Source organism: Meleagris gallopavo, chromosome 1 (genome assembly GCF_905368555.1).
Source record: "Meleagris gallopavo chromosome 1, MGAL_WU_HG_1.1, whole genome shotgun sequence".
Lineage (NCBI taxonomy): Eukaryota > Metazoa > Chordata > Aves > Galliformes > Phasianidae > Meleagris > Meleagris gallopavo.
Window position 1 is genome coordinate 138339700 of NC_139404.1, and position 24529 is coordinate 138364228.

Sequence of the window (24529 nt, forward strand, 5' to 3'; positions counted from 1 at the left end):
AATAACAGCTTAATCAACTTAATTTGTTTACTTCCTTTTTCAGAGACCTTGTTAATGTATCTTTGAAGGGCTAAATAAACTGTCACCAGGATCATATTTTCAGTTTTACGCTTAGGAAGGATTCTAATTCATTAGAGAGAATTTACCTTTGCAGAACTCAGTCTCTGTAGCCTTTCTCATATGACTGTTTTCAGCTTGTTTTATTATTCCACTTTTAAATATTATTATAACCAACCTATTAGCTTCTAAATATGTCTGTGGCTTACTTGTCAGAGAGTCTCTGGATAATTCAGGGAATCATTCTGAAATATAAAGCAGAAAAATATAAAGCAGAATATTTTCTACTTTCAAATAATCTAATATAGTATGTCTTTTTAATCAGACTGTATAATTTTTGGCATTTCTGGTGCTTATCTCTCAAGTTCTTTGATAGCATTGCAGCGTTATCTTTTAATTACTGAACAGAGTGTAGCAGCAACAAATGAAAGTAAATGTGGAGGGCAAACCTGCATTTCATTTTTTCTTTTCCTGATGTTAGATACCTGTGCAAATTGTTAGATGTGTCAGCAAATACTTACATTCAGACTTGACCTCACATAGCATATAAAATCATCTGAGTAAAAGTAAATAGCTGAAAATCTGAGAGCAGAACACTCGTTCAAAGAGAAAAAGATCCCTATAAAACAACTTGAATAATACCAGTGCTTCACCACTCTGGTAATCTTGTATGGAGAGAGAGAGAGAGAAAAAAAAAAAAAAGCTACTAACAAGCTATTGCAATGATGAGCTTAAGTATGTATAATGCTATAAAACTAATTTGTAAGTGATTTAGTGCATGCATCACAGTGTCATCTTGTTTCAGTTGTGTAACACTTCTGCAATATCAGTGGAGGAGTGTCTTTTCAAATGCCATTGTTGCATATCAATCAGCAAAGGAATACAAATGAAAGGTGAAAAATTCTGAGTCCAATATCCTGAGATTCTCCCTGAGATGGCATTAAATGCATCAGAATGTTTACAAAGACACATTATACATTAACTGATGTTAATGCATAATGTATTAGTATAAGAAGAATATATAGTGTAGTATAACAACTATATAGGTGTTTAGGTAAAATGCCTAAAATTTAGATAGCAAAATATAATCCAATTATATATATAATCCATATATAAGGAACTTTCTAGCAAGTACTGCATGCTATTTTATGGAATTATCCGCAGATACTTCATAAAGCAATGAAAGCATTGTGATACTTCAGATGAAAATACTTTAGATTTGATACAATTAAAGATTCTGAAAAAAAAACAAGAGCTGTTTCTCTTAGCAAAAACAGCAGCAAGTACAGCCTCTTACAGAGTAGTGTCACATTCATCATACAGCTAGATAAGGATTTTTTGGTGTGCTGAAAATGATACCTAGTATGACCTGTCTCGTAATTACCACCTCAGAAGGTTTCTTGAGACTGACGTACAAGAATAACTCTTTCTCTAGACTAAGTACATAGAATCAAGCTTCATTATTAGATAGGCTTTTTGAATAAGAAAATTGTCATATATATTGTGCATGCTGTTCAAATCAGCTATTTCTTCTGTGGAAGTGAATTTTAATGCTGAAAGCATTTTTTTTTTCCCCCAAAAGAAATCACTGAGAAATTATAGCTTTTCCCTGGAAAATCTAGGAGTACAACAGTTGAAAAAAAATTAAAGCTATTATTTTCCTTCCAAGAATTGCCATGTTCACAGACCTAGCATAAGAACATATTAGTCCATTGATAATGAGAAAATAGATTTGAAGAAAGAGGAGATAAAGTAAGGAAACATATAGGGAGTGAAAATAACTGTGCAATATTCACATCTTGTCAGCTAGACTGAGGTGAACATGCTCCACATAGGCAATATACGTACTTGTGTAAATTCTACCAGAAAGGCTTGACAAGGTTCATTGCTTCAAAGATGCTGGAAGGTAATGATTTTATTTTACTGTTTATTCATCAGTTTTGATCCTCCACCCATGACTTGATGTGGTCTGTCAGTTGAACAGCCACTGAAACATACTGCATCTTCTATAGTACTTCAAGCCCATCACTAGCAGTAGTTGCTGGCTGTAAACTAATCCCAATATTCAAAAGTTCTTGAAGCTAATCTTCTACTACCAAGTCTCAAATCTCAAGGTCTAAGACTAAGGCTTTTTTAAAATGGTACCTATCTCATGCTGTCCTGGAAAGAGCCAGATGGTGCCAGTCTTCCATTCTACATCAGACATTCCTGGCTGATCTGACATGGAAAATCAGGTAAAAGTCATAGATCTTGTCTTCAGTGGAATGAGAGTTCAATATCCCATCTTTATATTTGTTTTTTTTTTTCTAGTTGATCAATAATCAAGATTAATAGACTTAAAAAGGTAAAAAACAACAACAAATTTGGTGAATATAAAAGAAGTATTTGATTTTAAACTCAAAGAATATTGTAAGTCTTGGTAATTGACTAAGCATTTCTGGTGTTCACAGTGCTTAAGAAATTCCACTTTAGTCTCCAAATGTCAGCAATAATATTTGATAATAATCATGCGGCTCCTGAAGTTTGAACCTTAGAGGAATTATGGTCCTTGTACACTGGTAAGCACCACATAAACTAGTGTTCAATGGATTTCTCAAAACTTATTATTGTGAGACTATAAAAAAAAAAAAAGGGGGAAACAAAAGGAAGACAAACAGACTTCGGTTAAAATATTGAAGTCTTGTGAATATTGTGCTGTATGGTATAAGCTTAGCATTCAGCGTTCTTATAGAAGTGAGCTACCACTATGGACCATCTTGCAATGTATGCACAGATCCTTAGGCAGACATTTGATGCTTACAGCAACTCTGGGAAAACAGAAGATTTTGTCACAAACACTTTGCTGATAATTGCTAAACTGGAAGGTGACATGGTAAAAGGTATGTGCAAGAAGTTGTCTTGTTGCTCTGTAATCTCCAGCTACTCCTGTGATAACATACTTCACATCTACTATGGCAAATGGCACACGATTTTTCTGCATATCAGCCTTTTAAACTCACCTAATCTGCCAGGAATTTTCAGCAGCTATCATAAGTTGGTTGGAGGTCCTCTGGGCCCATTCCTATTGTCTTTTCTGAACAATAACGGAGATTTGTGGGCAGAAAAAGCAAGGATGTTAATTTGAGGATACAAAGGATATATATTTAAAAAAAAAAAAAGAAAAAGAAAATAGTCTTGGCCTCCTTGGTAGACTGCTAGCCAGAAGTATCAATCTTCTGAATAATGTCATGATGATCTGATTTATATAGATTACCATCACTTTAACAGTGCTGAAGAGCAGAGTTGAGCACAAAGACTTTCCAGCCTTGACAGGTCACTTGGTTCATGAATGCAGATATATTTTTAGAGTGGACTGTAAAACTTTAAATCAGGTCCCTGCCCACTGCAACTGATTTGAAGTCAATGGGTGTAGATCTTCCAGAAGAGATAATCAGATTCTTTAAAGATTATTCATTTGTTTTTTTATTTATTGTTTTATTATATTCATATCTCTTCATTTGAAGATTTTAATGTGTTGCCTAAGTAGATGAAATACCCTTTACTTTTTAATTTTAAATACTTTTAACAGGTTCTTATTTCTGCAATGAGTTATTTAATTTTCTATTTCTTTTAAGCTTACCTGAAAGGACGTTTATGAATTTCAAAATAAGGTTCCTTTGCAATATTAAGTAAATCTAAGACTGAACTCAGATGATGAATTTGAGGATATTTCAAAACACTGAAGTTAATAATTATGATGATCCTAGCTGATCCTGGTTAACCTGGATGGTTAACCATCAGAAAGTTAGAACTGGTGAATCTGAGTTTTGCACAATATCTATTCACTACAGAATCTTAGTTTGTTTTGACAGATGGGAACATTACAGATTTCTTCTCTATCTATGTATAATTTCTTCTAAAGATTAGAAAAGTGATGGGGAGGCAGTGATGCCATCTCCTCTATAGTAACTTCTCCATAATCAAAGAAACTAATTTGTATCAGTAATTAGCATGTTTGCATTTTTTTCTAGTTGTCTTTAAAGATCTTTAAAAATCTTTATAAAAAAAGATGCATGTGAAACAGCTTGTCATTTTCTCTGATTTGTACTTAGGTAAAAGAAATTTTGTTATGCAGTATATGAAATGAAGATCAACAGTGTTCTGGCAAACAATTTCAACTTTAGTGTACCTGTTCTCTATATTCAAGCAAATTAATAGGTGTCTAATTAATAGGTGTCTTTCAAAATAAATTATATAAAATATTAAATTTTATTTTCCAAGTAAAAAAGGTGCTCAAGGAACGATTTGGATGTTGTGTTGAGGGATATGGTTTAGTGAGAACTATTGGTGATAGGTGGATGGTTGGACTGGATGATATTGTTGGTCTTTTCCAACCTTGGTGTTTCTGTGATCATGTGAAAATAAAAGAAGCAAGTTTATCCATTTATTTTACCTTCACTTAAGAATCAGTGAGAGGCTTTGTCTCTTAATACAATATTTCTCATTCTCTGGCATCAAGGTAAATATTAAATTATTTATGTTATGTTATTCAACAGTGCAGATACAGAGGGTATTATTTGCAATAAAATACAACTAAAAACAATGATCAGAATATCCACCAGACCGCTGTGTTCATTCCCAAATTCCTGTAAATTTCAGACATAAGTTTCCATAATATGAAACAGACTTTCTCATTTCCTACTGTGGCCTTTTAACACAAGGAACTGAAAAAATACACAGAATGTATTTCTGTTCTACAGGAAGCTCAGATTGTTAATGTGTTTTCATTCCAGATCAACTGAAAACAACAAAAAAATTTTTGAATTTTCCACAAAATCTGTATTTCCAAAAGTCTGTATGTGTGTTTGTGCGTTTGCATGTGTATATTCATTTACAAACCTACTTTTCTACAAAGCAGAACATCTTTGTGTCGATACTGATGTAATAAAACGCAACAGTATGATGTGTATTTGAATAAATGCTTAGTGAGCAATATTTCTCTGAATAAGAGGAATGATAGTAGTTTATGTGGAAAAAGATATTTGAATCAAACAGAAAATAGAACTACACCAAAGTTGTTTAGCATTAACAGTACTGAAACAAAATGAAAATGCTAACATTTTTGTCTTATTATTATTGTCTATTGAAAATATTTGGGAAATTAGCCTATTCCTGTGAAATATCTTACTCCCAACAACGTATTCCAAAATCATATATTTTTTATATGTTCTCTGGTGGTGTTTAATCACCAGACTGTACCACTGGCTCTCATTGACAGAGATTTGGTCCTCATCTTGTTATTAGATACGCTCATTATTTCTGCACTAGCTGTGTTATCCAGCTCTATTCTGAGGCTGCCCATCACCTCAGAACAGAACTGAGAATGAAGGTAGGGAGAAGTGCCACCAACAGTCCCACAGCTCTGCTGTACAGACTATCTATAAAAGGTGTTTTTTATTCTGCAGCATGCATGCAAAATGTAGTTTTCCTAAAGTCAGACAATCTTTCATGTTCAAAACTGACAAAATTCCTGAGGGGTTCACACTTGCAACACTACCCTTGTCAGACTCAATCAGATCTTGTAACTGCCATCTTTATTTCAGCTTGCATAGTCTATAAAAAGCACTCTTTAGCTATCTAAAGAACATCTACTTGTAAAACACGGTATCTTAGGACCTGATGCACAATGATGCACAAAGCAGACACTGAGAGTAGCCTATGTGTTTTGTAAAGAAGCATTGTCACTCAAACCAATGCGCAATACCCTATTGATCTAAATGTAAAATTATTTTCAGAGAATGCACTGCACAGACTGGGTTAGCTGGTAGGTGACAGTAACTATTCTTTTCTGACGTAAAACATGCATAAGATTCAAAGTGGAAAATGAATTTAATTTTACAGTAGAAGTTTTACCACAGAAAGAAATAGGTGTGCTCCTCTAAAGTTTCTCGTTGCAAACGTGATAGTCATAACTACATCAAGATCTAATCTCTTTAATTACTATGCAATCTTCAATATATTCATCTTTGGCCAAAATTCAGGCCCGAGTTCTGATTGGAAAAGTGAATGTCTTTATTTGGGCAAGCAAAGTTTTAGGTTCACCAGACTTTGTCAACAGTTTTTCTCCAACTCCTATTGGCTTATAATGAGAACTACTATTATTTTTAACTCTTGAGTATACCTGGTGACCCACAACCTTGAAGCTAAATGAAGCTAAAATGAAGTAAAGGAAATTATGTTGAAGTAGAAATTTTTAAAATGTTTCATAGAAAGTTAGAGTTGGAAAGTAGAAGAGATGTTATGTCATGGAATAGTACACTGAGACAATTCATCTAAATGGGAAAAAAAAAATCAAATAAAACCAAAGTAATGCGAACTGCTAGAGTAGAACAGAGAAAGTGCATTTCTAAAAGAGTTTTAGAGTTGTAAGTTTAGTTCTGCTGAAAAAGCTCAATTTTCTTAGTTGTGCACTAAATATTCCCAAAAATAATCAACTGATTAATCAGTCACAGCCTGAAGTACACCTCAGTATATGTAAAGACCCCAGAATTTAGCTCAGAATATTCACAGGCTTTGTAGTTGTTGACCTGGGCTAGTATCACCATTTTTCATTTCTTTACCTCAGTACATTTTCCTGATGTGTTTGATAATGGCAATGAACAGTATGACTCTGAAGTTCATGAAGGTTCTTTTCCCTTTCAACTGGTATGTGAAGTTATTCATTTTTTCCCTGTTTGAAGACTTAATTTTTGTAGTAATGAATGAGTATGGTTGCAAAACATCAGTGTAAAGCTGTTAAAATTAAATTCATAATATTTACTATTTTGAGACAGTTTTTGCTGTGACTTCTCTCTTCCTACCTTCTTTCCCTCCCACCATCTTCCACCTCTACACATTAAAAGCTCTTTGATTTCCAAGTTTCCTTTTTTTATTATTATTTTGACAATCAGATAGTAACATAATTCTTGTTCAGTAAGAAAAAAAATAATTTTCACTTAGAATAGATAAATAGATACTTCCTGGAAATTTCACATTGTTTATTTTGACTGTGATGAAACAACAATCAGGAGCAATGGGAGAAGAGGCAGAAAAGAGCTGAGTTCATCTACTGAAAATTGCAAAGTATTGGCAGCCACTGAGAATGAAACTGATTGAACCTTTCTATTCTACTCCACTGATAGATTTCATGCAGTGTGACTCAGATAATTCAAGCCACTTACTCAATCTGTTTTGACAGAAATTGGGTTCTTTGGGGACAGATGTTGTTGACCCCTTGTTATGCAAATTATGCAGACATTTTAGCTTTAAGTTCTGTCTGATGGACTTTCAAGGCCAGAAAGAACAATTCTGTGACGCAGTCTAACTTCATGCAGGATAAAAGACATGAAATATCTGGACTGCTATTCACCTTACAGAGACAAAAATAAATAAGTGTTCTTCCCACTGTCCTAAGAGAAAAAACACGTGCTGAGCTCTTTTAGAATCTCAGAATTCTCCACAAATAACTTAGCTTTTTTTCTCCTAAACCTAAATCCGCTTATTATTTGTAAAGACTTGACAAATTCATTGCGCTGTTGGCTTTCTTTGTGAAGTGTCCATTACTTGACTTGCTGAAACTGTGTATTTGTGATGTGTGTGTGGCATTTTTCCTGCCTCCAGATTTTGGCTTGAAATTTGATCGGTAGAAATAAAATGAATATAATTAGTGAATTAGTCTGCCTAATTAAAAACATATTTTTATGATTCTGTTATTCATTACTTAAAAATACCAAGGTTACCCTGATATCTCCATAATCTGATTTGAGTACTTCCTTTTTGTGCTTCATTCTATGCTTAAAAAAAAAAAAAACACAAACAGAAGAACGCATGTATTTTTTTTTCCCATTCTGCAAGACCAATTCACCAGACTTGTATTAGCAACTATTTTTCATAGACTTTCTTCATCTCATAAAAAAAAAAACTGAAACACAAGCCATTTTAAATACTATTCTGTACTGTATGCATGCAACGTAAACAAGTTTGTAAAATGCAGTTGATATAATTAAAGAAATCCAAAAATTAAGGAGTGTATTAGTTTTCTGTTTGTTTTTAGTGACATTTCTAGAATTCACAAAATATGTATTAATAAAAATGATGCTTTGACATCTGATGGTTTGGTTTTTTGTCACTAAAGATTTCCTCTTGTTTCTTGAATTTTTTTATTTTTTCTCTATAATTTGTATACTTTTTCCAATTTTGTAAGACAGTTTAGGTCAGTTCTTGCTTAAGAGTTTGATTTTATTTGCATTATTTTCTCCTGTTATCACCAAGAATATTATAAAGTGCCTGTACCAGATATTGTTTTCACAGCCCTTCTTTCTCCCTCAAATGTAACCCAAGATATAATTTATTGACTTGAATGTTTAAAAAGTGCATTTTTGGAGGGACAATAATTTTGCTCTGGGAAACTTAATGTGAAATATGGAATATTTTCTCTGCTTCTGGCTATTTGATTATAGTCTTCTCTCCTCCCCACCTTCTGAGAAAGCAAATACAAGAACATATATCACAGTGAAAGAAAAATGTAGTATCATAATATCACGTAGGATCAAAAACATTGAATAGCATCCTGAAATAGAAAGCATATAGGAAATTAAGGAAAATAGTGAATAAAAATGTGCATTTTTGATTTTTTCACTGGCTCCTAATTTTACTAAATTTTTCTTTTCAAAGCAAGTCATTTTCATCTATTTTTTATGCTTTGGAAGCTTAGTAACAAGACACGTTTCTCACTCTTAAACATTTTCCTGGACACTGTAAGTCAGACCAGCCTTTTCCTATATGACACACATACACACACCTGTTGATGCTTCAGTGTAGGTGGCATTGATTTTGCCAGCTCAGGAAGACAAAGATTTTATTGTTCAAATGTCCTCAAACTATATCTATACCTTTTCTCAATCACACATAATTTACTGAAGTCATTTTGAAGACTTCCCATACATGCTAGTTAAGTATGAAAAATATTCAATAGATAAATTATTTATCTGTCTCAACATGCCATTGTTTATGTAAGAAAGAAAGAGAATATTCTGTTAATGTTTGAATTGAGGATGTATTGCTTGATAGGTTGCTAGATTGCACGTATGAACTATTGTCATGGAACAAAAAGCAGGAGAATTTTATATTTTAATAACAAATATCCTTTCTTCCATTCTTTAAAAGAAAGTGTGGGAGTACTGCCTTTATTTTTCGCACATATATATGAATTACTTCAACACAGTAAATGCTATCTTGAAATCCATCAATGAGAGGGGCAAAAAGGCCAGGTGGAAGTAATATTTAACTGCAGAAAGCACAGAAAGACAGAGAAAGGAAAATAAAACTGTGCTCAAAATGGTCATATACTTTTTTTTTTTTTCTTTAGTCACCATTTACAAGACATGAAAAAATTTACATACTTTTTTTACACTTTGTAGATAAAAACATGCTGAAAGTGACCCGGGAAAATGTTTACAATAGAATGCAGTTAATACTCTAAAATGCTTTATATGTGATACAATTTAAGCGGAGAATTATTGTGATTATAAATCTTTTTTTTTAGTCATTTATGCTCTTTTAGAAAGGAAAAACATTCACACACCGAAACACTGTTATTAAAGAACCTACTGTATTCAACACAAAAGTTAATATGTATTTTCATTTATAGTTTCAGCCCTAGTTATACACTGCATGTTTTAAGATTCTGGAAATCCGCAACTGGGATTTTGTAGGAGATTAAGTACAATTCCTAGCCAATCAAAATCTATACTTTCTGGGGCATAAGAAAAAATAGCACCTGATCGGAGTGTATAGTATCTGCTTTACTATTTTGAAAAATTCAAGTATATTTCATTAAATTTCAGTTCCAAATCACAGATTTTCTAAGATTTAAGCTAAAGAAGCCCCCTTTCACTACTTTTAATTCAAAGACTGAAAATAAAAACAATCTTAGATTCCTCTGGATCTACTTACATCAGTCGACTATGGAGCTGATACAAAGACTCGCCAGTTTAGATACCAGTTAGCCCAACACAGTTCATCTGCAGACATGGATGTTTTTTCCCCTCTTTCTCTGTAAAGCAGTGTGTGCTGTTCTACCATGCTTCTTCCAAGTACTCTTTCATGACAGCCCACAGGCCTGGATTGGTCTGATAAAAATTGAACAGCTTGTAGGAAGGGCTGAAGACTATTTTCAACACACCTTCTGGAACCTCACTTCCTACTTGGAGATCTTAGGGTGTACCACAGATTTAAACTCTCCTGCAAACTTGAAGTTTATTTTGAAGAAGCCAGAGCATAAAAGTAGGGTAGCTAATAATGTATCCTTATTAGCCAAAAAAGAGAGCAAAAGAGGAACCAGCTTACTAAAAAAATCTTGACATAGATTGTCAACAAGGTTGAGAGGGACTTTAATTAGAAAAATTTACAGAGTGGAAGACACTTATCTGAGAAACAGATCTTGGAAACTTATATACATCATGCATTCTTAAAAAATAGGGACAAGAGTTCAGGCGCACATTTGAGCTGAAGCTGAGGACTTGTGAATACAAGTAGGAAGATTATATATACAATCTGTGAGTTTATACATTTAAATGTTCATAGAAAACTATTACTTGATTATTTACTGGTTTTGAATAAACATTTCCTGTCCTGATTAAATAGACAAGTGCATTTGCTTGTTTTCTTATTACCTTGTATGGTGACCTGTTAAAAAAAAACTCCTTGTAAACTGATGTCAGTTTTTAAATATTATACACAAACCAACTTATTACTCTTAAATTTCTCAGATCCATAGTAAGCAGATCTAGCTAGTCAGAGATCAGGAAGGAACATCTGTGAATATTTATCTGTTATCGGAGTTCCTATCTCCATCCAAGAGATTTTACTCAATTAAAAATAAAGATCTTGCTGAATTAAAAATAAAAACAAAATAAAAACCTTTATTTATTTTATTCAATCAATATAGCAAGTGAAGCATTAAAAGTGTGAGGGGAGATATAGTCAACAGTGGGAATACTTACTGTTTAGAAGTGAGTTTACTTAACAACAAAAACCATACACATCATTTAATTCTCCTCATTAATCATTTATTGTGGATAAAAATCCTGCTAGCATTAAAATTGAATTTGTAATGAAAAAATCTTGCTCTATGGAGTGCAGTAGGCAAAAAGTACTGTAAAGAGATAGATGTAAACTATACGTTAATGATAGAATCTTCACTTTATTACCTACGAACCTTACCCACACCTCTTACTGTTGCAAACAATATAAAATTTGTGATTCTGAGATGAATGCTTTCAAATTAAGTACACTACTTACACTAGTAAAAAGTATAACTGATGAGAAAAAAGCATGCTGAAAACAAACAAAACCCTCTGCAAGGTTGCTCCACTCAGGCATCAGGTTGTTTTTTGATTTTTGTTTGTTTGTTTGTTTTTTGTCTCTTTAATTAGGAATAAGCATAGAAAGAAGGAAAATATCCAGTTTTCTGTATTATTTTTAAATTATTTTGGGGGTATTATAAATGAATGCAGACAGGATATTTTCATTCTATAACAGCCTAGATAGCAACTATCTAACCAGTAAACTAAGTACTTCAGAACAGATAAGTGAAAAACAAAATTGGGAAGCAAACTCCTCTTCTACATGGTGGTTTCATCACCTTCATAGGCCACTATCCAATGTACTTTTATATGATCACATTATGTTTTCCTATGTACAAAAGACTAGTTTAATTCCTGTGTCTAAGATCTTTGTTGAAAAGGAAAAGAAAGTAAAATCAACATGTTTATTTTACTTTCCTTTTAAATTGTGATAATTATAGTAGAAGTAATCACAAGTCCTGCAACCATGGTTACGCATTGTCAGGTGGCATCAATGTGTTCATCTTTGCTCCAGATGTAGGCATTGGTCTATATTTATTTCCTAGTCTACAGCTATTGCTGTTCGGGATTCCTAATGTGTATTTCCATGCTGTGGATTTGTTAGGGTGTTATTCAAAGGGAAGCAGCACCATCTATTGCAACCTGAAAACTTAGCTCTAGACAATATCAAGAACAAGGCTGGCCTGAGTTTAGTTTGAAACTACTGCACTTATCTTTAAAAGCTTCTTTTCCTTCCCTCACTAGCTACGAATTATATTCTGATTATGGTTTGTATCTCATAAGATACAGGGACAGGGGTCTGTGACATGTGTTCATGATAAAAATATGCATCTGAGAGAAGAAAAAACCTATTTATGAACTAAGAAAATAATAACAATTGCCTAATTCATGAGTGACTGTTTCTTGAAATACGTGGCTGGACTTTTCTTTTTTGAAGTGAGGAGATAGTCAAAAGTTAAAAGTGTGTTTTACGCAGATGAGAGTGTCGCAAAATTTGCTTTCAGAAGCAATGTTACTGTAGATGTGCAGATCAGTATGTTCTTCTAATAATGACAGTGCTATTGTCATCCATCTATACTTCTGATTCTTCTCTTTTTCCAGACTGTCTACAAAGCCTGGCTCTGTTCCCAGTATTTTGAAGTCACACAGTTTCACTGCAGCAACAGAATTCCTTGCAAGCAATACTGTTTGGAGGTTCAGACAAGGTGTCCCTTTATATTACCAGACAATGATGATGTCATCTACGGAGGACTATCAAGTTTCATCTGTACAGGTATAGTATAGAAAAGCTAATTTCACTTTTTTTCATAAAGCTAAATGTGAAGGAGACTTTGAATATGTTTTCTCCTATCGTTTCAATTATGAGAAACTGAAGATATTCCTCATAACAAAGACATCCCTGAAGTCCTAGGATTTGAGCCCAGATTTAATATGCAGATTTGTGTTTCAGCTTGCCACAGTCATTACCTTTATAAAACAATATTATTAGAATAAATCTGTTATGGTTATTTTTTGTGCTGTACAATTTCATTGAGGATATCTGTAGCTCTGTCTAACATGAGAATCAGAAAAAACAAACTCTGTTATGAAATACTCAGAAAAAAAGAGAAATATGAGGTCAGTTTTTACTATTTTCAACATTCTTCACCTATATTCCTATGTCAGATAAACAAAGGATCTGAGATGCTGTAATCAGAAATGTGCAGTAACTCTTGGATGGTAAATATCTAAGGAAAGGCTTTTCTCTAGTGAAGAATTTTAAGAATCAGAGCTTTCCCCGTAAAACACTCATCTTTTTGGTTTCTTCTTGACTCTAGTTAGATTCTGAGAGGATTTTAATTTAAAAAAATCATTGTTTATATAGGTCTGTGGATCGTTTAATAAATCATTTTTTTTTTCCTTTAACATTTCTTTGACTTTCCAGAGAGAATATGATAGGTAACAAGCAGGTATCAAATTTATTTATTTATTTATTTATTTATTTATTTATTTATTTATTTATTTATTTATTTAATCAGGCTTGATTGGGATTCATCACACTGAATTTCAGCTTATATCAATGTCATCTGTATATTTCTGGTGCTAATAGTATCAACTGAGAATTCGGAATCTATTCAGGCATCTTATTCCCACTAAATCAAGAAAAGACTTTTGGCAGTAAAATCATTTGACACGTTGGTCTAAATACCTACAAATAGACAAAATTAACTTTAAATTATGGCTGCATTGCAAAGTTTGATACACATTTGATGTACATTAATCACAGCACAGTCAACTGATCAAAAGATGTGATTCTCCCACTATATTTATTTGTAATGTTGCTTCAATTTGAATATTTTGTGCAGTTCTGTGCCAAAAAAAAAAAAAAAAAAAAAATTGTTATTAGGATACTTTAAAACATCCAGAAGAGGGTAACAAAGATGGTTGAAGGGCTGGAATTTATGTTCTGTGAAGAGAGGCTGAGGATACTTGGGTTGTCCGGTCCAGAGAAGAATGAGAGATGACCTCGTTTGTCTGTGCGGCTCTCTGAGGAGGGAAAGCACAGAGTGATATGTTGTGCTTTTCTCCCTGGTCACTAATGTAGCAGAACATGTGGAAACAGCACAGAGCCTCACCAGAGGAGGTTCAGATAAGATATTAAGAAAAATTTCTTTACTGTGAGAGTGGTCAAACACTGGAACAAGCTTCCTAGAGATGTGGTTGATGCTCCACGCATCCAAGCGCCATGTTTCCAAGTGGCATTTGCACAGTGGCCTCAGTAACATGCTTTAACTGGTTAGCCCTTCAGTGGTCAGACAGTTGGTCTAAATGAAGATCTCTTCCAACTGAAATATTCTCTTCTTCTTCGGGGAAGGATTGAACTTTTTCATTGCAGATTATAATAATCTAAAGATCTACACATAAACTCTGTGACTAAGTTCTCACTGTAGCCAATGAAGATCTGATATATGTGGTCAATAGAGACAAGGGTTGTTTAGTTCAGCCTAAGTAGTCATCTGCACCTGATGAGCTGAGTAGTTCTGTACAACTCACTAACAGTACTGACTCCAGTCCATCTGAAGTAGCTGGTGTTAATCACCAGAGTATTATTAAAAACATTCAAAATAAAATTATGATACAATTATAAATATTATTCTCATGTCATTGGTGCACTACTATTTGATTGGATTTCTTGTCCTGTTGAGTCAGCGCCCTCAGGATCAAGACTGCAGAATTTGATCTGAAGTGGATTATGCTGGTATGAGATTTTTCACACTCATGAAACTAAGACTTGCTAGCTAACTGAGGAATATGGATAATTAGTCCAACAGTATCCCCAGCTGCATCAAAAGAGGGGTGGCCATCAGGGTGAGGGAAGTGGTTGTCCCCTTCTGCATTGCCCTTGTGAGGTCCCTTTTGGTGTACTACATCCAGGCCTGGGATCCCCAGTACAGGAGGGATGTTACGCTCTCTGGAGCAGATCCAAAGAAGACAAAGATGACTCTCCTATGAAGAAAGGCTGAAGAAGTTGGACTTGTTTAGCTTTCAGAAAAGAAGTCTCTGGGGAGACCAGATTATAGCCTTCCAGTACTCGAAGAGAACTTACAAGCAGGAAGGGGACTGAATTTTGACATGGTCTGGTTGTGATAGAACTAGGGGGAATGGATTTAAAATAAAAGAGGAGAGATTTAGATCAGATGTTAGGAAGAATTTTTTTACTCAGAGAGTGATGAGGTGATGGAACAAGTTGCCCAGAGAAGTGGTGCATGTCCCATCACAGGAGGCATTCAGGATCAGGTTGCAGGGGTCCCTGAGCAGTTTGATCTAGTGGTTGTCAACACTGCCCAAGGCAGGGAGGTTGAAACTTTAAAATGAGATGATCTTTAAAAATCCTTCCAACCTCAGACATTCTGTGATTCTATAATATGATATGATGAATAATATCTTCTGGAGAAGGGACTTCTCTGCTTGTAGGATGATTTATCACTGAAAGAAGAAAAAAAAAAAAAAGTCAAGAATTTGTGGCTTCTGGTATTCTTTAATAATGTTTTAGAAGTGATAGTTCTATAATAAGGGCTTTCCTTCCTTCTTGCCATGGTAACAGACTATTTCCTCTAATGTTCGGAAGAGATTTAGGTTAATGGAAAGACAGAACTGTTTTCTACAAAGCCCTTCAATATATCGTATTATTCAATATATCGTAGAAGACAAGTAACAGGAAAAGGTGTGCTGGCAGTAGCTGCTTTTATTTGTTGTCGAACGCAGGGTGGATTGCGCCGGGGGGGCTCGGCGGCGCTGCGTAATGCTGCGGGAGCGGCGGGCAGCAGCACCTAGTGGGGAGCGGGGCACTGAGCCGAGCTGGCAGTCAGCGCGTCTGCTGACTGCAAGCCACAAATATCCGCAAATAAGCAGGAAACTGGGATAGGGAACCCACGTGTGTTGACTTTGGTTTCGTTTTGTTGTTGTGTTGTTTTTGCTTTTTTTCATGCTAGGATTTTATTGAGATTGGAGACTTTCCTATCATATCACAGCAGTAAATGGTCTCATTAAATATTGCACAAAGTAGGAACAGAACTAGAGGAGAAGTAGGGAAAACCAGATGCTTGCTAGAGGCAAATTATCTCACACTCAACCTGCATCTCAACATAGAGGAGCTAAAGAGGTTATTTGTATAGGCTTGAGTGTCAGCTATTTACTTATTTTTCTGACTTACTGTAGCTTGGTTGGTTTTATAAGCGTACACACTACCAGAATGAAATTAGTCCCATACATGTTTAAAACAAAAACAAAAACAAAAACAAAACAAACAAACAAAAAAAAAAACAATGCAAGGTAATGGAAGAAAATGTATATTTCTTGAATGTATACACAAATACAGGAAAATGCTCCATAGGCAACTACCTATAGTAGTTTCCAACATATAAAGAGAAAGAAAAAAACTAAAACACAGCAATCTGTATATATTGCAACCATTGGAATGGAGTCTGAAATGAAAATTAATCTTTTTAAAAGAGCTAGACAGCTTTATTCAGAAGTTTAAAGTAATTTGTTTACTAAAGAATCTGGCATACTACATTCAACTGTGTTTTCTTCTTATTTTATTCGTCTTTAAGATTTCTTTTACATTTAATTTTATTATACAAATGGTATAAAATATATACCTAAATAGAAACATCATGATGTGTCATAGACACAGCAATTTAGAAATTGAGAGGACCATCTGGATAGGATCAAAGAGATCTGGCTTCCAGATCAGATTTAAGCAAGCAATGAAATCTAGTCATATAATGTCTAATGAGTTTTCTTTCCTTCTGTAGTTGGAAAATGTTAATATTGAAATCTCAGAAATAATTCCTCAGAAAGAGAAATGTCATGCTGTGTGTTGGCATTCTCTGATACAATGATGTCACTGCTCGATGGATCATTCTTGGCAGGCACGAATTACTTTGTGCATCATAACAAATTGGAGCATTCAAAATTTCTGGTATACTACATTCAAATGTGTTTTCTTCTTATAGTATACATTATTTTCTTCAAGTTTGATATACGTCTCAAAATAAATCATAAATATATGTAAAATATGACCATGGTTTATACTAACAGAGAAAGAAAATAAGGAAAAGAACAAAATATATTTAAAAAATATCTATTTTATTTCTTTATCTTTCCAAAATACTCATGACCATAAATACACCAGCCAGGCCAGTTTCCTTTGATGGTGAGTACAATTTGCAAAGTGCTACAGCTCCATGGCTCTTCTTCTATGAAAGAAACCAATTGGGCTGAGCAAGACCCACTGCCACAGATCCAGATTCATATACAAGCATGGCACATCCTGACAATACTGGGGTGAGGAGTGGTAATGCAACAAGCATTTTTTGCATGTGGACTGCTGTGCAAAAAAAATGCACATGTTCAGGTAGAAACCACAGCATTCTCTGAATTAGCTGGTGATATAGCTGATCAGTAATACATTACATATGTATGTCACTCTGAAAGTAATGTCTCCTCTTAATTTTTGTGGAAACTACAATATATGGAAAGAACAAAATAACACTATTTGATTGACCAAATTCTCAGCTAGAAGACACAATTTTTCAGTATAGTCACCATCATTATACGATCTGTGTGGATGAGCTGATCTATATGCTCTTAATTCGGTGGTATGACAGATGTGCATGGCTCTCTGGTACGTGTATTGTTCTTCACATCACTGTCACCACTGTTGAAACACACCACCCACCTCCTCACTGAGCTCACGTCCACTATTCGGTCTTCATAAATGTTCAGCAAGTGTTGACAAATGTTAATGGGTGCCTTTTTTCCACAGGGAGGAGTTCTATTCCACCTCTTTGCTTCATTCACACTTCGATATCAGAAGCCATTTTGTCAAACTGCCCCTCTGCTGCCATCTGTCAAATGGCAAAAAAACATAATGCAGTACTTGTGAAAAGGTTCAGTTTCTACTGCCATACCGCCAACTTCTACCTCTGATGTCTTGGACCAATATTATAAAATAGGAGACATTAATTTTGCAGCAGCTCTCATATATATAGACGCAGTCTTTAAAATTTTAATTATAGTGTAAGAAAATATTTGCAGTTTCCTGCTTTTCCCACAAAGATGTTTCTACACAAAGTGAATGATACTCATGCTGTCACTCATTTTTCTTTCAATATGATTCAGTTGAGCAGGATACACAGTATTTATCCATATTCAAGTCTCCATTAACTCAAACGAGTAGCCTTAGTTCTTGCTCAAACTATGTCCACATGAGATGTTTTCATAAAAGAACAAAATAGTCCTTTTCTCCTGCCTTTCCAAGGTTAAAGTAGCCAGCTTTCCAGAGTTCCTGGTAAATGTCATGTCTGTAACCTTCTGGATAAGTAGCCTGAGTGAGGAGTTCCAAGAGGCCAAAATAGATACAGCTACAAATGAGTATGTGGTGAGGCACAAAAATTAAGCTTTTTTATTTTGCTGCAAAACTCTGACTGAATTTATCTAAATGTTCTGCAACTATCATGAATAGCGGTTCTGTAGTTAACTGATCACTAAATATGCAACTGCAAATTCAAAGCCTAAATTCAATTGCTGAATTGAAATAAAGAGGAAATTTAATTTTATATTAAGGAACAAGTTCAGTGCAGCCTTGACTGCAGAGCTGCCCTCAATTTATTTATATTTCAGTAAGTGCATATAAACTATTTAAATACTTTTTGATTACCAACTTGCATACATGGGCTTTTATTTCAAAGGAATTTGGGGTTTTCCTATAACAAGAAAATTTGGAAATAGGGGTGGAACCGTAAGAAAGCCCTACTAGGATCAAAGCATTAAACATTTTCTGTGTCTGTTCAATTACTGTTAATAGTTTGATCTTCTGCAGTCACGGAACAGACTGGATAATTACCTGCTTTGTAGGGTATTTCCAATATGTTACCATGTTAACAAACTTGGGCACTTATAAGCCTCAAAAGATGGGTTTCAGAAAATATGACATTAGCAATAAGACCACTTTATTATAACAGCAATATTTGCAACAACCAAAGGGAAATTCTAAAATGTAATAGAACAAATCATTTTCAAGGACTGGTCTGACTGCATATTTGTAAAGACTGCATGATTTCCTATAAAGTAAACCCTCCCTTTACATGTCATCCAACAATTTGTATCTTTAAAAACTTGATTGAATTAAAAAATAAATTAAAATTTATTTGGACTCGTGTTATGTAAAAAAATGTATGTTTAATCTGCATTTTAACATCTTTATCTTACCTAATACATTTCTGGTGTATTTGCAGATCAGTATTATGGAATTAGGAATAAAAGCGTCTAGTTGTATCTTATTTTAAGATTTGTGTGATTTTTTAATAGAATATTCACATAATTCAGTCAGCGTGGATCTAAGTAGTGGAGCCTAAACGTATAGACTTTGTTTTTTGAAAGAAAAGAGATTGCTGTGACTCTTTAGACAAAATGTAGTTCTTGTTTCTAGACGTGAAGTTGGTTTAAAAGATATAGCTGTTAAGTAGCTGCTTTCCAAATCTTAATCCTAATATTTCAGCAAAGGTTATTTTACCATGAGACCTCACAACACTCTAAGGTAAGTAGCTACTGCAAAAAATATTATAATATCTATTTCATTGGAGAAAGGATATTTTTCCATTGTATTAGACATTATTGCACTAATCAGGCTAAGCTATGTTTTGATAGTTTAGCAGTGAAGAAGATATACAAGAAGTGAATGGAACACTCTGGTTATGTTACTGTTCCTTACAATAGTAAAAACAGCACAGGCATTTTCCAAAAAGGTGGTTGTGTCTTTTGGAAAATAAGGGATTCCTGTAACTCTTCAAAAATACATATTGAAATCAGGCTGAATAGTTCAGTGCAATTCCAAAGGCAGAAATGACCTACTTGTACAATAAGAAATATCAAGAGATCCAATTACTGCATGGTAAGGAAAGTTTTTTCTCACCTCTGGGATATACTAAAGAGATCATCTCAGATGGAAGAACTCAGCTGAAGTAGTGTAAATAAGCAGAGTCTGAACAGCTTTGATTGGAAACTTCCTATGAAATTGTTGGATCTGTAGTAGTTTGAAAATCAATATTGTCAATGTTGTCATCATACCAGTATTTGTTATTTTATGTCTACATTTTCCTGGACATTACTGGTATGTGCTCACTGACAGGGAAATAAATTCAAGGTCTTTCTTATTTCTGTGAAAATGTCCATTTTGATTAGTTGTAACTTCACCCAAAAGGAAAAATTTAAATAACAGGTTTTGTTGAGGAATGACTTTTTTTTTTAGCTTCATTTCTTTCTACTGTCACACTTCTGTTGAACGATCATTAGATGCTGCTTTCTGTTATTCTATGCATCTCCAAAATTGTACAAAATGGTAAGCATCTGAGAGCCTGAAGCTGATTGAAAGATATGAATCCAATTGTTTAGGCTAAGATATCTGAACTATCAACTGCTCCTTTGACCTTCCAGCTTCTACCAAACTTTTTGAGTCTTTTGATGCTTATTTTGTGTTTACCCTACAGGGCTCTATGAATACTATCCAACCAATGCAGAACCAGAATGCTGTGATGTCAGATGGGGACTATTATCAGATCATCAATCCAAAGGGACTATAAAAACAAGTGGCTCAACAGTGTGTCATAGGACATCGCTCACAGTTTCATCAGCATCAAGACTGTGTAACAGCAGACTTAAACTGTGTGTTCTTGTATTAATTCTATTACATACAGTACTAACAGTCTCAGCAGCACAGAACTCAACAGGACTGGGTTTTGGAGGCATAACAACTTTGGAAGATAATTCAACCAATGAGGAATGAAAAAAAAAGATTCATCTTATATGACAGAAACATAAGAGGCCCAAGTGACTACAGTCAAATATAAAAATGACTGAGTGCTTTACCCTCAGATATCTTCTTCAGTGACCTTTTGGGTAAAAGGAAAAGAATGGGCCACTACCCAAACAAGAAGAACACAAGAACACAGCTTTTTATTGACTAAAAGGCTGTATGGTGACTTAAATTTCTCACACCATTTTATACACTGTGTTTTAATGTTTGGAGTTTCTTTTTTTGTTTGTTTTTTGCACTTGTTAATACAGGATTTTATTTTTGGGACAGTTTCTCAAAGCTAAATTAAGTCTTTTCTCTGTCGATATATTTCTAGTCATTGTGTGTGTTCATCTGATAGTTCTGTCTTTTATGTCCTGTCAGTTTCTATTAGAGGAATGACTGCTATGATTCCATGGCATAGTAAAAAAAAAATAAAATAAAATAAAAAAATAAAAAAATAAAAAAATAAAAGAAAAAATACACAAAAAGGAAAAAGAAAACAAAATAAAGATTAAAAAAAACATACAAAAAAAAAAAAAAAAGAAAAAGAAAAAAAGAGAGAAAAAAAACAGCAAATCTAACTGTCCTCTTACCCATGGGAACCATTCATCTCCTTTCCCCTCCTCATGTCAGACAAATATACTTGCTTCTGTCTGTGTAATCACAATGAATGGGTACACGATTCCAGTGTGCCTCTGCCACTGTTGCACAAACCTGTTGACTGAGCAAAGCCAAAAGGAGCATGAAAGGGGTTCCTTTTAGCTGAACAAATAAGTGCTCTCCTTACAAGGTGGGATCGGACAGTTAAAAAATAAAAATAAATATATAACAAACTGTTGCTCCAATACCCATTTTGAAAAGTCCAGTCCTTTCTCACTGGTCAGTTGAACAGGAGCAGCCTTTTTTAGATATGCTATGTAAAACCAGTTATGCTCAGCAAGTTGAATAGTTGGGAAGCCTTCATATTGGAGGTGAAGGATTGGCATTCATTGTGAATTACGTTTTGAGTTCTCCTGCTGTCACATAACCAGCAGTTTTCCATAGGGAATGGGAGCAAAGAGCTTCCAAATTCCAAGTATTTTTGTCTCAACAAAATTACACTAGAAACCTTTGAACATCATCAACACAAAGTATCTTTTTGGTTTTTATCCATTGTTTTTCTAATATCTCTATGTTGTTGAAAGTTACTCTAGTTATTAAGGGTGCACAAGAATGTGTTAGCACAGATAAAGAAACTATTTTAAGTATATAGGACTACCGTTTCATAAATGTGCAATAAAACAGTAAAGATATACTAGAATATGAGTAGTCAAGAAAAAAGATTGTAATCTGATTGCTGTTTTTCATTGTTTGGAGTAGCTTATAATTTATTTACTTTTATTTTTGTGGGAACATTTCACCTGCTGAGTGTATGAGAATTTGCTTTTTAAAAAGGCTTTTTAGAGTTTACAGTAGAATCAATGGAAGGAAAAGTTAATAAGGGCTGTTTTTAAAAACTTTACATTCCTTCCTATACTCTAACTACACTTGGGAAGTGCACTTTAGAGATGTTTGCTGTGTAGCTGGGAGATGAAGGAAGACTATAGGAAATGTTCTCTTAGGAAATAAATTATAGTTATCTACTTTCTAGCTACAAAGTACCCCTTGATAAATGTTAATGTTGTAAGAACATTTAATCACTGGTGCATAATGTGTTTTTGTATACATTTTATGGTCTGTTAAATTCTGGAGGAAAAAAAAAAAAAGATGAAATCCATGCTGTTTAAGCAAGTTAGGATGCATACACTAAATTGCAAAGGCTCAAATATTTTGCAAGAATATTTGTTTTCATGGTGTTTTACTACAACACACACTGAGGAGCCTAAAATGTGCATATTAGTGCAAATATGACAACAGAAAGCACCAGCTAATGCAAAAGTCTTCAGCACTGGTTTCTTTCTATAACTTCTCCCTTCCCTTCCTTACACATGCTATACTTTGTTCAATAAAACACAATGCTTTTTAGTTATTTTAGTTTCTGTTAGAGGCACATGTATTTATTATATTGAATTAATGCAAAAGGAGAGAAAAATGCAGAAATGTAAGTGAAAAAGCCTTAACTAATGGTAGAATGTAGACTTTTGAAAGGACAGAGATGTAATTGAAAAGTGATGGAGCAATAACTGGGCAGTGTTCTGGTACTGTACAACTGCTGATGAGTCACACTACTGAGAAAGCTCTTACTAGGTGAGCTCTTGTTCAACTGACCTCTTAATTCAAGTATACATGGTCAGTAAACAGTTTGTTATAACCTTTATCTACCTCTGCTGTGCAAAGGCCATCCAGCATCCATTTCTGTGATATTCCTCTCATACTTTTTTTTTGTTGTTCATGCCATTACTCACTGTCATCTTTTTTCACACTGTACCAGTATACTGGCAAGTCTGGATCATCTCAATTTAACTGGCACATGAGGAAGAGTTATTATTTCTGTTTTGCCACATGATGAATTAATGTAGAGTTATTTTTAAGGCATTTTCTTCCCCCTCTCCTGCTCTTCTTCATCCTTCATCCCTTATTTTTTCTATAAAAATGTTTTCAAGTGGTATCAGTGAAAAATATGACCCCTTCGCTGCTTGGCTACACTCAGTCATGTGTCATACAATATGAGATATACAAGGAAAAACAGTGACAACATCATTACATTCATAAAGTAGCCAATTTAGAGTTGAGCAAGAAAAAAAAAAAAAAAAGCAGGAAGTAATTATGGACTTCCAATTATTACATACAATATGTAATAAACTCCTCCCCCTCTCCCCACCTGGAGTCAGTGCCTGCAGTTCAATGGTCTGTAAATTTTCTCTGTCATCTTTCTGAAGTTTGTTTCTTTTATTTTTGAAACAAAGAGTCATGTTGCAGAGGTGACTTTTGCTGGGGTTTATGTTGTCATTTTCACTCCAGCAGTGTGGTATACAGCTTCTCTTGGTGGCACCTGGGACATCAGGAGTAGACAAAGACTCTTCTATGAAGTTAAGCAACATGTAATCATGTATGATGCAAAATTTCATTCCATCCATTCCTCATTACTCAGTACTAGTTTCCCTGGCACAATCTTAAGCATGCTCAATATTGTGCACATATTACTTTTTTTTTTCCAAAATAAATTTGCATCTTGCCACTGCTATAACTGCCATCTTGTTCCATTTCTCCTTGTACTGTATGCCTAATACATACATGATAAAGAACTGGCTTAACAAGCAAGTAATGCTAAAATATTTCTGCAAATGATTGATGAGATGAAAAAGAAAAAATATAGAATAATATTTATTTTATAATCGTATGGAGAAGATATATTTCCCATGTATTTTATCATCTTATTTTCTGCAATAGGGAAAATCCAGATTCTGTGCAATATGTTAATACTGCTAAGCCAAATGTCATATAACATAACCAGAGCTATATGTTATTCCTTATTGCATTTGCATTTGGTAATACATTATACTGACATTTTTCTTTCATTAAAGAGACAGTATCTTTTTTTTTTCCTTTTTTTTCTTTTTTTTTTTTTTAATATAGCAGATGAAGGCTGTCCTTCTGCACACCATATTTTAACGACAAAAAGAAAAAGAACTATGATGATGTGTTAGTTCTATAAATGACAAAACCAAGCCATCAGCTGCCAAAGAATCTGTGGAACAGTAGATACAAACCAAACATAGGCTTTCAAGAAATTCCTTCTTGAGGGTTATAAAATTTTTTACTGTAAATG

The 24529-nt window shown here is 34.1% G+C and overlaps 1 protein-coding gene across 1 annotated transcript in view; it reads left to right on the forward strand.

The window, feature by feature from the left end:
• Positions 1–23947, forward strand: part of NALF1 (NALCN channel auxiliary factor 1) — a 444600-nt gene extending 420653 nt beyond the window's left edge. Inside the window, exons 2-3 of the mRNA XM_031557642.2 lie at positions 12543–12714; positions 20474–23947. Of these exons, the coding sequence (XP_031413502.2) occupies positions 12543–12714; positions 20474–20769 (468 nt within the window). The 3' untranslated portion in view covers positions 20770–23947. The remainder of the gene's footprint in view (positions 1–12542; positions 12715–20473) is intronic.
• The last annotated feature ends 582 nt before the right edge of the window (positions 23948–24529 follow it).